Genomic DNA, 16,511 nt, shown 5'->3' with positions numbered 1-16,511 from the left:
AGGGTTTCTCTGTATAGCCCTGGCTGTCCTGGAACTCACTCTCTAGACCAGGCTGGCCTCGAACTCAGAAATCCATCTGCCTCTGCCTCCTGAGTGCTAGGATTAAAGGCGTGTGCCACCACGCCCAGCTTCAAGTGTAGTTCTTACACCTCATCCAATAAGCTTCTTTTTATAACAGGTGGAGACTCTTAGAGAGGTCCACACTGCAGAGAATACATGACTACAGTGGCCAACCCCAACTGATACAACTGTAAGCCAACCCGCTACACATAAGGCTCAAGGGAAAAATATCACACAAAAGGAGACAGAGAGATTATAAAAGCCAGAAGAAAAGGACACCTGGTGTAAAATAGTGACCTCTAAACATGACAGGAAAATTGCGAATATGAAATCTAAACAACATGATTTCCTGGAGAAGACTAGCATAATGAGAATACCAGCTGACATATCAAAGTCTATGGCAAAGTCCTTGATTAGGAGCTTCAGGTGGGTCATGGCTCCTGGGAAAGGAAGAAGACATATTCTCTAGGAATAATCTATTCCTGAATTACATACACAGTATATGCGCGCGCACACACACACACACACACACACACACACACACACACACACGTGTATCAGCCCTGGACATATGTACATATTAATAATTCTAAATGGAGTCAATAGACTGTACATACACATGTATATGTATGCATATGGTGTGCATATAATAAAGGAAGACGGGGAGGAAGGTTGAGCCAGGAGTGCTGTGCATACAGTGCTCATATATGAAGTTCTCAAACTCTCCTTCCAATTACAAATAGCTATGATGGATAGTTCTTGCATGAAAGATATAGAAAAGGTTCTTACTTTACAGCTAACTGGTAATAACATTTATCTGTTCTGCAGTATTTCTCATCTAATGACAAGGTGTGCTGGTCTTTTCTATGTGTCTTCCTTACAGACTGATCTTTGTATCAGTGACAGCTAATAGTGTTTCTATTATTTATCACTGAATGAAGATGGTTTTCCTGGTGTGTTGTATCATGGTCCATAAATGACACTAATTGAGCAGATTTCTGAGACCTTGTGAGAAAACTACAACTAAAAGGACAGTCTTGTGGTTTCTGGTCTCCCACAACGCTGGTTGTTCTGGGATGTTGCTTCCATGCAGGAACGGGTTTGACTTTAGGTTACCTATCATCTTCCCGACGGTCACTTAGATGATGATTTCAACCAGGGGCTCCCCTCCTGACTCTACAAAGCCTAAAGTAATACGACCTTTCCCTGTGACTACATACAACTTGAACTCAAAGTCAACTTTGCTCACATGACCTTGCTTAACCCTCAGAATATAAACTGTCTGATGTCCTGAATAAAGTTGGCTATTGCATGAGGCTTTAATTGCCTCAGCTTCAGCTCTGCTTTCCCAGGCTCATGCCGCCAACTAGAGTAGCAACAGTGGAGCAGCGACTGGGGGACTGAGGGTGAGGAGAGACAAAGGCCTGGGAGACTGCTAGGCTGCAGGGAACAGCCCTTAGCTTCTTCCTTGGGAGGGACAGACTACTTCTTATGAAGCAGGCTCTGTGCGACCGCAAGTACCTGCCTCCGACACTTCTCTCTACTAATGTGGTCTCTGTTCAAACGACCACTTTTTGAAAACTATCAGCTGACCCTCTTCCCTTCAGGAAGAGCTCTGATCAACTTTAGCCTGGACCGTTCCAAATTCTGGTAATACAAGTGTGCATATTTTATCATGTGTCTCACATAGTTATAGTGTAAGATACCCATTCTTAAAGACCTCACCTTAGAGAAATTACCTTTAAGATGAAAAGATCCTCATGTATTATATGGAGTCAGATTCCTGGCCACAGAATCCCATACATTTCCTACATACTCACTTTGGGGTGGTTTAGCCTGGGTTTCAATTGCTTTAGGCCATTCTTATATGTATCTGCTAGTCTGTCCATGGCATCTTGCCTTTAATTTTATCAAAACTACAGTTTATTCTATTGTTTAGGTGCTTGTAATTTTACAGTATTTCCTTAATACAAATAAATACATTAATAAGTATACTAAAATGTCTTCTAATTGCTTTTAAAACTATAATATATATGTGACTCATCCAAGGATCTTGTGATTACCTATCTTACCGATGGTTAGACGATGATTTGAACCAGGGGCTCCCCTCCTGAGATTATATATACACACATACTGAATTAAAATCTGCTGTTCTTATTAAAACACTTAAATAAGACTTTTAAAAAGTAGTAAAATTTGAATATTATAGTCTTGTGTAACCTCTACAATAACCCTATAAGATACCACTTCTATTAGCACTGTGAAGGAAAACAGAAGCATACATAGGCTAACTGGCCTAATCAGCATATAATGTTACCTAAGCACATCAAAGTGTAGGATTCTCATTCCTGTAGTCAGTCTCTGTACCAATGAGTCCATATTGTCTCAGATATTCAGTTACCTTGCCTACGTGACTAATGTAATCACATAAATGGCACCTAGTATGAAAAACTTCAAATACTTGTTTCTGTTTCCTAGTCAAGTCTTACCCTCTTTCCTGTAAGTATTCGCAGACAGCAAAACAAAGTTAAATATAAGATTAGCCTAGCATCAATTAACTTTATCTAAGAAAGGGAGCTACTGGACACAAGGGCTGAGAACTGAACCTGATTCTCTGAAAGAGTAGCAACTGCTGAGCGATCTCTCCAGAACCAACTTAACAAACAAAAATGGACAAACAAAATACACTTCACTGATTTATTTTTATCACTATATTCAAATTATCCCCCCCCCACACAAAATAACCAAACATATGGCTAGTTTAAGAAAGCCACATAAATATAAACTAGTTCACAGTGAAGTTTTGTTCAGCCACAATGGCCACCTGACACCACAGAGTTTCTTGTATAGTTTTAAAGTTTCATTATCAGTGACATTTTTGACTCATTTGTGTTTTTAAATAAAATAAAAATCATGTTCCTGATGATATTCATTCTGAACATGTAACATGGAATTTTGTTGACCTAGACTCATACTCATAATTGTTTCACAAAGTGTAGTAACACGATTCACACTGCTCAGAGGCCTAGCATTACCCTGGGTTTGAGAGGCTTGACTGTGGGAATATCAGTGCCCTCAGCTCGCTGCCGGCTGGAATCAAACGTCTTCCGCTTTTTAGTGGCAGTTTTCTGGCAAATAGGCCCATGTTTTTTCTGTTACAAAACAAGAAAGTCAGTATAACATTTTCTTTTCTACAGAAGAGAAAATAGCAAAACTAAAATTTCAGTTCAGCTTAAACACTATATTAAAAAGACCCAGAGGAAAAGTTAACATCTTTCCTTAATTAGATTAAGCTTCAAAGCATGTACACTGCTCCTGCCCCCCATTCCCCCGCCTACACTCACTTACCTTTCAGGAAATTATAGAGGAATATCTTAGGATTTTGTCAGGAATCATTTAAAATTCTAGTTTTCATCATTGCTTAGAAGAAGCTACAGTGAAATAACTCAGAGCTACTTCAGTGAGAAGTCCTCATAAGGACTCAGTCTTGGGTTACAGATGTTTCCCCACAGTACTTGGGTTATATAAGTTAACATAAAAATGGATTAATACAACACTAACTCAAAGCAAGCAGAGTGGTCCAGCTGTGTTCTTCCTATAAAACTATCCCTTTTCTCCTAGAACTCACAATGTTCCCTCCTACTAGAGCCTAAGCTTGTTTTCTTCAACTCTGACTTTTCCTGACATATGTCTGTATCTACAGCTTATTTTGTTAATATATGCTAAATTATTTATTCATTTTAAACATGTACAGTTAAAATTATTTTAGCTAGTCTCCAAATAACCAGTTCTATAGAAGAAGACTCTCTGTCCAGTACAGAAAGTTTGTTGACTGAGATGACATACTAAATACACCTATACTCCTTTTACTCTTCAGTAAATGCAGGAAAACTGACTGCACTGTTAAGTTTGTCTTAAAGAAACAAAGAAACAAAGAAACAAAGGAAGGAAGGGAGGGAGGGAGGGAGGGAGGGANNGAAAAAGGAAAAGGAAAAGGAAAAGGAAAAGGAAAAGGAAAAGGAAAAGGAAAAGGAGAGGAAAGAAAAAAGAAAAGAAAGAACTGGCTTATTTAGTACTGATGTCAATCATGAACTCACTGTCCATTCCTATCTGGTTTTGCTTTAATTCAGTAAACACTGCACTATAAATAGCTTTTAAAAGGTTTGAACATGTGCTTTTATGAGTATAAGCATAGACTTTCAAGTATGTCCCTGTATCACATGCATGTCTAGTGTCCACAGAGGTCAGGAGAGAGTGGGATCCCTGGAAATGGTGGGTTATCATTAAGCTACCATGTGGGTCCCGGAAAGAGAAGCTGGCTCTTCTGCAATGGTAACAAGGGCGTGTAACTGCCAAGACTATCTCTCCAGCCCTCAAACAAAAATTTTAAATGTCTTTCCTTTTTCTTTTGAAACAGGGTCTCACACTGTACCTCAGGCTGGTCTAAACTCCTGCAGGATTCTTCTTGCCTCAGACTTCCAAGTGTTGGGAGTAGAGGTGCTAGCCATCACTTCTGCCTCTGTTTCTGTTTCTCACACTGCTCAACAATTCCTCACATTTTAGGAAAAAATCCCTGTGCTTCCAGTACTTTAAAGCCAAGTCTAGGAATTATAAATTTTGCTAATACATTCTCATTGATATCTATGAGCTATTTTGCCTCTTAAATTTATGTTGAGTCTTTCTATCTCCTAATAGGCCTATCGCTGCTACAAGGCTGGAAGACTTAGCGTAATGCCAGGGTTCAGAAGTGCAGAGCACCTGTCCTCAGCATGAAACCATCCCATCTGTGAAGCTCCAGTGCAAACTATCAGCCTACTCACCAGGGCCAGCGGGAAGAACGTTCTTCCACAAATCTTGCAGGGCAACAATTCTCCAACTTGGACAACACTTCCACTTTCTAAAACAAAACAAATCCAATTAGAAATGTTCACAAGTCAAATCATAAAACTTCCGTTTTTAATGTTTTCTCTTAGGTCTCATAAGTAAGTTAAAAGCTCTTATTTAAAAGTTTCATTTTAAAATGAGCAAAATTATCAATTCAAATGGCCTAAGGCTTAAAAGTTGTCAGGGACCTAAAAGACAATAGTACACACAAAACGGTGATAATCCAAGGAAAACCAAATTGATATAGTTGGAAATATACAGTTCTCTTTTAATTACTTATGTCTACTGTAAGTACAAGAATTCAGAATCGGCTCTATCTTGAGAATGCTCTAAGGTGTGGAGAACTACCTCTTATGAGCAGCTAATCACCTGAGCTGATCTGGGAGTCTAGAATCAAAAGAATCTTATTTCATTTATCAACAGAAAATATAAAATAGAACACCTAAAGTTAAGACCATCTAGTTATGTGCACTGCATGTTGTGTACTCTATAAATTACTCACTTTTATACATACATGTAATACTTACATGTACTCACTGGGCACAATAAATAAATAAATAAATAAATAAATAAATAAAACTTAGCTATAATTTGTAATTAAAAGCAGAGCTACCATGTACCATTATACAAGAAATTTTATTGCTGAAATGATTCAAGAGAAAAATAAACCTATTTTCTCTGGGATACTGTGCAACAGATTTAATTAAACACTTTATTTTTCTACCTAACTATTTTACTAAACTGAAACTTACTTTCATACCTGGGTTTTTGTAAAAGTGAATTGGAAACCTGTAAATTGACCACATATCTTTTGTTGAACTTTCACTGTTAAAGTTCTTTATTTATATAAAGACAAACTAGAGAAAAAAATGTTTTCTGCTCAGGGTAATAAACTCCTGAAAAAAAAAAACACCTCAGAATTTGACTTCATAAAAAAGCCCTTCGGCCGTTAGGCGAGTGCAGAGCAAGCACTGTAGTGATCCAGTGGCCCAGCAAGCACGCACTCAATGCAGTCACAGGAGAGTGTTTGTTCTCGTCCTCCCCCCCCCCCTTACCCCACTGACCTATTTCACTGATGAATGGTGGCTGTCTGCAACTCAGACGGAGGTGAGATGTCTTTGTAATAGTAGTTACGCTACATGTTAGAAAAGCAAGCCTAGAACTCACCTGATGGTTTTGTTTTGTTTTTCCTCCTCTAACACTGGCATTAAAAAGGTCACACAAGAGGAACCGCACGGCTCTGGACTATGAAGGCTGAAGTGGTTTCCATAAGGAACCTCATTAAGATAACAATGTTTTTACATTAATGAGTCAAAATAACTGGACATGCTTAATAATCTATTACCCTTCCTGAGTTTTCATATATTTTCATGGTCTAAAAATTCAATATTCTACATTATAATACACACAGTTCACTTGGTTAAAAGTGTATTTCTTTAGTTATCTACTTTGTTACAAAGGAAAACCTCATGACAATGAATTCCTGAGGCTGTAGGTATGGTTTAATGGTATGTTCTTTCTCATATCTAAAGCCACATGTTTAACCTCTGCACCCCACTCCCAATATACACACACTCCTTTCTTAACCATTCAGAAAAAATGAATTCAATTCACTGACATGATTTGAGTGCATACTTGAGCATCGACTAGTTACCAGGCATATACTGGAGCACAAGGGTTGAACAACACAAACATTACTCTCTAAAGCCAACACAATCCACTTATTTCCTTATCTGTTCAACTCAGCAGGAATGAAATCACCTCTCATGTTTTAGGTAAAAATTTTAAAACAATAGCTTTACCATATGATAAAATATAATTATTGGAATTAATCCTTACAAGCTATCCAACATCTTCAACATGTCTTGAAAGGGGAAAAAAGCACTGTCACTAGACTAAACATAAAAACGTACATCCACAGCAGCATTCATCTCAGGCTATGTGGGATCCATTCCTACAGCCATGGCACTCTACAGCTGAGATGTGAGGATCAGGACAGTAAGGCCAGTTTGGGCTCCTTAGCAAGAGCCTGTTTTAAGGATGCAGTGGAGAGATAATATCTTAATTTTCTATTGCTATAAATATACCACAACTAAGGTGATTTATTGAGGGCTTACCATTTTGGTGGGTGAGTACATGACTATCCTGGCAGGGGGCAGGCAAGTAAGCAGGGCCAACTTGGGAAGTAGCAGAAGGGAAACATGGGGCAGAGACAGAGACAGAGACAGAGACAGAGACAGAGGGCGAGCAAGCTAGCTAAGGATGGTGAATCACACAGGCCTTTGAAACCTCAAAGCCCCCCCCCCCCCCGCCCTGTGACACATCTTCCAACAACCCACACATGATTTCAAAACAGTTCCACCAACTAAGACCAACTATTCAAACATGTGAGCCATAGAGGCCAGTGTCAGGCAAACCACCACATTCCATTCTCTGGCCTCTACAGCTTATAGCCATATCAAAATGCATTTAGTCCAACTTCAAAAATTCCCAGTCTTTCAATCTCAACAAAGTTCAGAAGTCCAGAGTCTCTTCTAATACTCAAGATAATCTTAATCTTAACCCGTGTAAAATCGAAAGTACCTCTCCTCCTTGACTTTGCATGTCCTTTGCTGCATACATTCTCTTTTTAACAAGTGGGAAACCTAGCAGGGGTGAGTTCTTGCCCTGGGGCACTACTTTGTTTATTCCATTTCACATCAGGCCTCTCATTATCTCATTCAGCACAAACCTTGGCTCCAATATTAAACTTCCTGGTGCTTTTCCTCCTCAGGTTGAATATTTTGTGCCTCAGTTACTTTTTCATTATATATCTGCAAAAGTGTAATTACTAATAACCAAGTGACAGAGTCAATACTAGGCTATCTTGGAATCTCCTCTATGAAGAGAGTCCAAGAGTTTTCAGTTTAGACTCAGGCATATTCTTAGGACAAAGGGAAAAAGCATCCACATTCTTTGCCAAAATATCACAAGAATGTTCTCTATCTCCACTGCTAATATTGTTCCTCTGGAACCTCTTGAGCCCTGCCATAGTCCACATTGCTCCCAGCCCTATGTCTTCAAAGCTCCTCTAAGGGCAGCCCATAAGATGCTACTTAGAGCATCCCATCGCTTTCCTAGTCCAAAGTCTTAAAGTCTTCCCCATCCCTCCAATCCACATCACAGTCAGGCCTGTCACAGAATAGCTCACGTCCTGATATCACCTTCTGTCTTATCTATTGCTATGGGAATCCATCCCATCATCAGCCACCAAACCCAGATACTAATGCACATGCCAGCAAGATTCTGCTGAAGCGACCCTGATATAGCAGCCTCTTGTGAGGCTATGCCAGTGCCTGGCAAACACAGAAGTGGATGCTCACAGTCAGCTATTGGATGGAAGGAGGAGCTAGAGAAAGTACCCAAGGAGCTGAAGGGGGCTGCAACCCTGTAGGTGGAACAACAATATGAACTAACCAGTACCCCCTGAGCTCATGTCTCTACCTGCATATGTAGCAGAAGATGGCCTAATCAGCCATCATTTGGGAAGAGAGGCCCCTTGGTCTTGTAAACTTTATATGACCCAGCACAGGGGAAGGCCAGGGCCAAGTAGTGGGAGTGGGTGGGTAGGGGAGCAGGGGCGGGGGTGGGGTATAGGGAACTTTTGGGATAGCATTTGAAATGTAAATAAAGAAAATAATAATAAATAAATTTTTAAAAAGATATTATAATTGTAGCACCTATTAAGATATTATCATTGTAGCACCTTCTAGAAGAAAGAGTTTATTAGGGGCTTACAGTTTCAGAGGGTTAGTCGATGACATATAAATTATGCCAAAGAGCATGGCAGCAGGCAGGCATGGCACTGAGCAGTAGTTGCTAGCTCCATCCTGAGACGGTGTGTACAAGGCAGGAAGATCTTCAGCTGGGCATGACATGGGCTTTAAAACCTCAAAGCGTGCTCCCAGTGACATATGTCCTCCAGTAAGAAAGTTAGTCACACCTTCTAATCCTTCTCAAGTAGTTCCACCAATTAGGGACCAAATATGAACACATGTAAGCGTATGGGGACCATTCTCAATTTTTAAAAAGTCTTTCAAAATGAGGAAAACATAAATTTCTACTTCCCTTTGGATTTACTAATGTGTGCATGTTCATTGATATTAAGACCTAATAAAAAATTATACAAAGTTGTCATGATAAATAAATTGGGTCTCAAGAACCAGAAGCTATATTTTGTTCTATGCAATTATTTAAAAGATATGACAGTAATAATAGTATAGTGTACTAGAAAAATAATTGGAGTCTGTCATATATTATCTAACTTTTAATTGCAGCTCTATTAATGGAAACCAAGTCCTTGAGTAAGGACTTTAATCTCTCTGGTATAAAATAAGGATGTTAGATTACAGGATGCACATGGCTCTTTTGCATCTACAATATACCAAAACTTAACAAAACACCACAACTAAGTTAGTAGGAAATATAAATGGATAAAAAAACCACTTCTCTTGTATTTTGCAAATTCCTCGGATGTAAGAATTAAAAAGCCAATATATAAGGAAAAATCACTCCAGGAAGTATGTACTATGCTGATGAAATCAGTTCCAGTCTAGACAGAGGACTGAGAATGTAAAAGGATCTATATTAAAAAAAAAAAAAAAGTGCTTTCTCATTGTTACAGGTTCTCACCAGCTGAACTAAAAATAAATATGAAGCTAATCACATGAGTAAGTTCAGCTTAGTACTTGTCACATATGGATAATATGCATTAAATATTCCTAAAATTTGACGAAGATGTTACATAATAGAATTATTTATCTTACATAAAGAAGTATTCATACTTTCTGAGTTATGAAAACCATGCGAAGCTCTCCCATGTGACAGAATCTGGCAAATCTTAAAGCACTCAAGAATACAGCAAAGAGATGACATAATTCACAGGAAAGAAAACTGTAGCGGAAACTAAGCATGGTTGGGGGAAAAGCACTCAGATTGGTGGACACAAGTCAATAAAGGATTTTATTGTGCCACAGGAACCCTGCATAGGTGGACAATGGTTCTCCCAGAAGACATGGGATATTAAATGAAAGTCTCAGTACCACATACAGGATATTTCCTTATTAGTTACTGATCAAAGATGTCAACAGGCCCCCAAAACCAACAAAGCTACTGCCATTGCTCTTGGTTGCTCATTATTAGATGGCTAAGATCCTACTGCTGAAGACATAATATATGTTGGTTGCAAGACAGAGAAAACAAGCTGGAACTGACCTGAAATAATCTTTCCTTGTAGCTAGCTTTCAATAATGCCAAAAGGTGCTATGGGGGTGTCTTCATTAGGGTTTTACCGCTGTGAGGAAACACCATGACAATGGAAACTTAAATTAAGGAAAACATTTTAATTGGGGCTGGCTTAGATTCAGGGGTTTAGTCCATTATCATCATGGTGGCAAGCTTGGCATCACATACACAGACATGGTGCTGCAGAAGGAGCCAAGAGTTCTTCATCTGGATCAGCAGGCAGCAGGAAGTCAGAGTGACACCAGGCTTGGCTTGAGCATTTGAAACCTCAAAATCTACCCTCAGTAACACACTTCCTTCAACAAGGTCACAACTATTCCAACAAGACACACCTCCTAAGAGTGCTGTTCCCTATGAGCTATGGGAACCATTTTCACTCAAAACAAAATAGGAAGCCGCTGGGGGAAGAACAGTACATACAAAGTCTTACCTAGTGTTGGACTTAGATGTTACAATACCAACCTGCCTGCAATAGTGAGTGGCATGAAGAATAAAAGAAACTAAGTACTTTTTGATTGGCCTGTTCCACACGATGGGATTCATGACTGGTCCTGTAAATCTGGTTCAAGGTCCCTAGCTAAAGTGGCCATGGGCTTTAGAAGAAGTCTATTACTAAACAGATATTTTTAGACATGTTTAGACTAAATATATTGTCAACCAGTGCTCTCAATATTTATGTTTATACCCACAGATCAGTGCTGCCTTCAGCTTTGCCTAGAGATGTTTCTTCTGAATTAGACAGCAGTTAATGTGATAAGAATAAGTGCTAAGAGTAAGTGATTGCTGAGTGCTCAGCCAAGAGTCAGGCAACATCTCAGAGAAGGGTGCTCAAAGAACAGAACACTTGAAATATGGGAAGGTCCGCCAGGAAACACCTCCTACTGGACATGATGTTGTACTGCACTTAGAACACCAAGGATGCACTATATGCATGAATCTGAGCCTGCACTCAGTGGACTATTAAATAATAAGGTAAAAAAAAATGTGAGAACAGGGGCATGTGCTGTAAAATGTCTCTGGTGAGTAGGTAGGAGGAGTTGGGTGGAGAATAGGGGCATGTGCTGTAAAATGTCTCTGGTGAGTATATCTGCCTACATACAAAAAATATTCTATTTAAAAATATTTTTAGCAGCCAGGCAGTGGTGGCGCACGCCTTTAATCCCAGCACTTGGGAGGCAGAGACAGGCGGATTTCTGAGTTCAAAGCCAGCCTGGTCTACAGAGTGAGTTCCAGGACAGCCAAGGCATTCTAAAATTCAAAAAACCCAATCTTTTCCTTGTGAAACTCTAGTATAAACTTGATTTTATCAAGAGTTATTATATTCATTGGCTTCAAAACTTACATAAAGCCTATATATGAAATTATACTTTTATATAATACTAGCATACAATATTGGAGATATTAAAGGACATACTATTATCTAAAATGGTTATAATACTCTAAATGTATATAATTAATAGGAGGAAATATTTTCCAAAGATATTATGAAAAATAGAAACAATTTTGGCACCCAGTATAGCTATGCCAGTTTGCTCATGGATAGTCTTATAAAGAACCAAAGTTCTTCCGAATCCAACTTTTAACACACAATACAACTCCTAAATTTGTTATACCATTTTTTCCCAAGATCCTGTACAGGAGATCTGCTTTCAGATCTACAATCTCCAAAATATCTTAAAATGTCCCTTTCAAATCATTTTAAGCTTCTTCAAATACACATTCCATATTCTATATATAACCTTCACCATCCACACCACTGTGGCTTAACAAATATGATTTAAAAGATTAAAAATTTCCTAAAATATTCAAGCCCTAGCTCTAGATTTCTAGCTTTCAGTCAATATCTTAGCTTAGAGTGACTGATTTCTTTTCTAAATACAGTTGTCCCTCTCACCCAGGGTTTCATTTACTGTAATTTCACCTGTTATAACCACAATTTACGAAATTAACACTCACCTTGATTGCTCTCTCAAGGCCACATTTCTACAGCTAATGTCAGAGTATGATTATTCAATCTGTTGTCAATCTTGGCATGCCGAATATAAAAGCTGTTTCCTTCTTATGTGCATACACGGAAGCCACAGCACATCCAGCAGCATCCCGAGGAGCTGAAAAGGGATGCGCCCCAGACACAGATGCTGCTGCACACTCCTCATTCCTAGGTAGTCCCTGACCTACCCGGTCTGCACAGGCACCCACTGCTTCCCCTTTCACCAGTCATTCTCAACTTCCTTGTTACATGGGCAAATGTTTATGAAATATTCTACTTAACAAAGCTAAATGATCTTTCTTACTTTACAATTTTTAAAAAAAAGATGAAAATGATGGTATTTTCCACACTTATATCATCAGAATCCTTTTTACAACCAATAAATACTTAAGATCAATGTTCTGAGTAGTATATTTTCAAACACTGACACTTGTCTGCTAAGTCCCTCCCTCTCAGCCCCCCTCTCTACATGATTAGAGGTACACTTTCTAAGTCAATCCTCTATATTAAAATAGGGCCCTTGCTTGATTCAATAAATATTAATTGGTTTTCTGGCATTAGCTAAAACTGTTCTGACATCTGAGACTAAAGGCAATAAAATAAAATAAAATAAAATAAAATAAAATAAAATAAAAGGTCCCAATCTTATGGAGACTGTACTCATCAAATATTAGGGGGGAAAGTCAAGTAAAAACAAGTATTTAAAATGTCAAGTGAATAACCTCATGAAGAAAAAAAAGGAATAAGGGGAAAGAACAAAACTATGTCAGGCTGGCTTTGGGAAGGGGTCAGGATCCGTAGAGCTATGCTAGCAAAGACCGTGGTGAGTAGCCTTCGGAGGTAGCTACTCACCATCATCTCCTAAGGTCACATTTACATGCCTCTTTGCAACCTATTGACTAGGCTTTTTCCTAGTGTGAGGGACTGTTCATGAATCTCTGATCTTTAACCTTCTTGCCCTTTCTTCTTCCCAATCCTGAATTTCCCAGGTTTCATACATAGGCAGGATGTGACAAGGCAGTGTTAGCTTTTCTACCCACACCCAGGAAGGACTGTGAACTTCTCCCTCACTTGTTTATAGGTCAGTTTCTTCCCCACATTCCTCTCTTGTCTTTTCTTTCCTTGTTTTTTTTTTTTTTTTTTTTTTTGGCAATTTTTAAAACTTCCTTAAGATTCCACCCACTCACTTGTCCCGTCCCACATAACCCTGAAATATTTAGTTTATAAATAGTTTTTCTCAGTTAAGAATGATTTGCCTTGACAATGGCTCCCACTTGCTAGTGATAATCACTAAGATCTGCAGGTAAATAATTTCCAAGTAACAGGGTTTGTTTATTTTAGACCTGGCACTCCCAAGTGCTGTGTAAACGCTGCTAAAGCCAGAGTCACTAAGTCAGGGTCTTTACTCTTTTGCACCAAGTGCTCATATTTCATTTTTCAATCTCAGAAATATCTTCAAAGTGTACTCTTTTTACTTCCACTTACATTTGCCCTAATATTAACCTTCATCATATGTATGCATTTCAGTGCTCTTCCTTTTTTTCCAGTTTATCTCAGGCATAGTTGTTTGGGCTTCTTTACTAATAGACCAATAAAGATGGGCTCTATTTTAGCTTTAATGGAATTCTTTAAGCATCTAATATGCCTCCTTATGAACTTGACATTTAGGTAATGTTTTTTTCTGTGTATGTTTAATACTTCATATAGTCAATGAGATTGTGATTTGAATAATATATCCAAACTGTGGAATAGAGAAAGATGACCAACTCGTTAAGAGTATTTGCAGCTCTTGCAAAGAACCCAGGGTTTAGTTCCCAATATCCACATGGGGGCTCACAACTGTCAGTAACTGCAGCTCCAGGGAATCTCACGTGTCCTTGTAACCTCGGTCAGCACCAAGCATATACGCGGTACACAAACATATATGTAAACAAAGTACTCACACACAAAAGATTACACACACACACACACACACACAGACACACACACAGACACACACACACACACAGACACACACACAGACACACACACACACACACACACACACACACAATCCCTAAATCATAGAAGGAGGAAAAAGGAAAAGAAGAAAAACCAAGAGTTCAGATAAAGCAGATAAAGGCTTATTAAAACCCTGGTCATTAAAATACCTGAATTCCTTCTCAGCACCAATTGACTAGCACAAGAGGAATGAAATGGATGCTGCTGAGAGGAGCAGCGATCAGTAAACCAGTATACATTTATGCTAAGTTCAAACAAAACAGACACAGTAACAAGTTAGGATGGCAGACTTCCACTAGATCTGTGCTACAATAAAGAGGAATAGGAAGAATCAAGTTTCAGAGACAATACTAAGATAACAAATTAAGCAGACCAGATGAGGAATGGCCTGCCTAATGTCTACCATAGTTGTTATAAGCATACTTTAGGGTTTTATGAAGGCAATGGCAGTATCTTATCTAAAGATAAAACCTTAGATCTTATCACCTCAATCTTACAGATGATAAAACTTGTAAAATATTAGAACTTGCCAATTCTAAAACTACTACTGTGCTCATTAGGTAAGTCTAGGGTATAGCTTTCCATGAAAAGAGATTAAAGGCTTTTCTTTAATTACTCAAGCCATGCAAAAGGTTCTGCTATTAATTATACAAAATTATAAGAAAGTTTAACATTTGGCTTCAAAATATAGTGTACAATTTAATAGTTCATTTTGTGACAATTCCAGACATAAAATTCTCAGACCATCAGTAACGTAAACAGTTTATGTAAGCAACTAAAATTTCCTTTTAAAGGGTAAGTATAGGAGACCAGTAACTGCTTTCAACTAGAAATGTATGTCAGATGTCAAAGACTGGCTCAATGACAAAGATAAAGCAAACAAACCTGAAGATTTTATACTACATGCTGTCCTATAACTTTTACTATAGAGAAAAACTATCAAATACAACTTCTTGATTATTAAGTAAAAGCCTGGGTAAAAAAGTTAACAAATGGTATCCTTAAGACTCAAAGTTTTGAAAAATGTGACGCTGTAGGAACTCACTTTTTGAAAGGACGATGGAAGTGGATGGGGCTGAAGCCAGTACAAAAGCACAAGAGAGCTAGCACTGCTCTTCCACTCAACAGAACACTGAGCTTTAACTATGCTGGATCACTTAAAGTTGCCAATAGTCACCTGTTCTGCCAGACAGAAGCAACGGTTTCCTTATATTTCAACCTAATTTATTATAATTGAATACATGAAATGATGGCATCTTAGTTTGTTCAGGAAAAAAAAATCAGTTTAAGGGCCAGTACTGCTTAACATAAACCAGACTCATGAATCATGCTCATTGCATACTACATCAGGATCCTTATGTTCTAAACACACACACATACACACACAAACACACACATAAAACATACACGCACATACACACACACAGTGTATATTATACTAGTTTTCAATTATATCTCCTAAATTTCTGATTTAGATAGCAAGAGCTTTGACAATTTTTTATGCTTTGCATGCATAGATAAATAAGTGAAATACTGGATGAATATTTCTTTCACTGTAAATTTTGATCAGTAAAAATCTGGGAAGTATTCTTAAACACTTCATGTAGTATGATAGCATTGTAAAATCTTCACACCTATGTTTCAACTCTATTCTCTATACAGTCCCTATACTAGTATAGTTTTAAATCACTAAAATGAGTTGCATGTAAGGGTATCCAAAATTAGGAGATTTTTGAAAGGCATGCTGTCATTACAATTTCTCATTTCATGTTAATTTGAGTGGTACAGCAAGCAAGACCTTCACAGCTAATCTATAGCATAAATGCTCTATTAAAATTCTTTATCACCTTCAAGATGTTTGGAGAAAGCATAATTGCAAAATAACATTATGAAATAAAATTCATAATCATATTATTATATTTTCTTTCTGGTACACTTAAGTCACTGGTGAAAAGTTAACAGTGGTAACTGATAACTTTGTAACACCTCCTGAAATATTTGACTATAATCCAAGAAAATGAAGAGATCAATTCCCCTGTTCATTCCAAGTACATTAAGTGGTGAAACAATTTTAAGAGAAAAAAAAGAACTGTTTTAAGGCAACAGGATCCAAAATTTCTGAAAGCTTGTGTATCAGAAAGATTCCTAGTCTTTTTAAATTCTGAAACCGGTGTCACCACCGTTAAGATTTTTTTCTCCCCTAAAGAAAGAAATTGAAGAAGATCTCAGAAGATGGAAAGATCTCCCATGCTCATGGATTGGCAGGACTAACATAGTCAAAATGTCCATCCTG

At 38.1% G+C, this 16,511-nt stretch overlaps 1 protein-coding gene across 2 annotated transcripts in view; it reads right to left on the bottom strand.

Moving 5' to 3' along the window:
- Window positions 1–16,511, bottom strand: part of Zc2hc1a (zinc finger C2HC-type containing 1A) — a 45,506-nt gene that overhangs the window by 25,956 nt on the left and 3,039 nt on the right. For both annotated transcript variants that reach the window (XM_029538069.1, XM_021196550.2), the window contains exons 2-3: window positions 4,881–4,957; window positions 3,096–3,212 (exon numbers count right to left, since the gene is read on the bottom strand). In XM_029538069.1, the coding sequence (XP_029393929.1) occupies window positions 3,096–3,212; window positions 4,881–4,957 (194 nt within the window). The remainder of the gene's footprint in view (window positions 1–3,095; window positions 3,213–4,880; window positions 4,958–16,511) is intronic.

The sequence above is a fragment of the Mus pahari genome, chromosome 4, assembly GCF_900095145.1.
Source record: "Mus pahari chromosome 4, PAHARI_EIJ_v1.1, whole genome shotgun sequence".
Lineage (NCBI taxonomy): Eukaryota > Metazoa > Chordata > Mammalia > Rodentia > Muridae > Mus > Mus pahari.
Note: the sequence above shows the minus strand (reverse complement) of the source record. Positions and strands in the feature narration are given on the sequence as shown.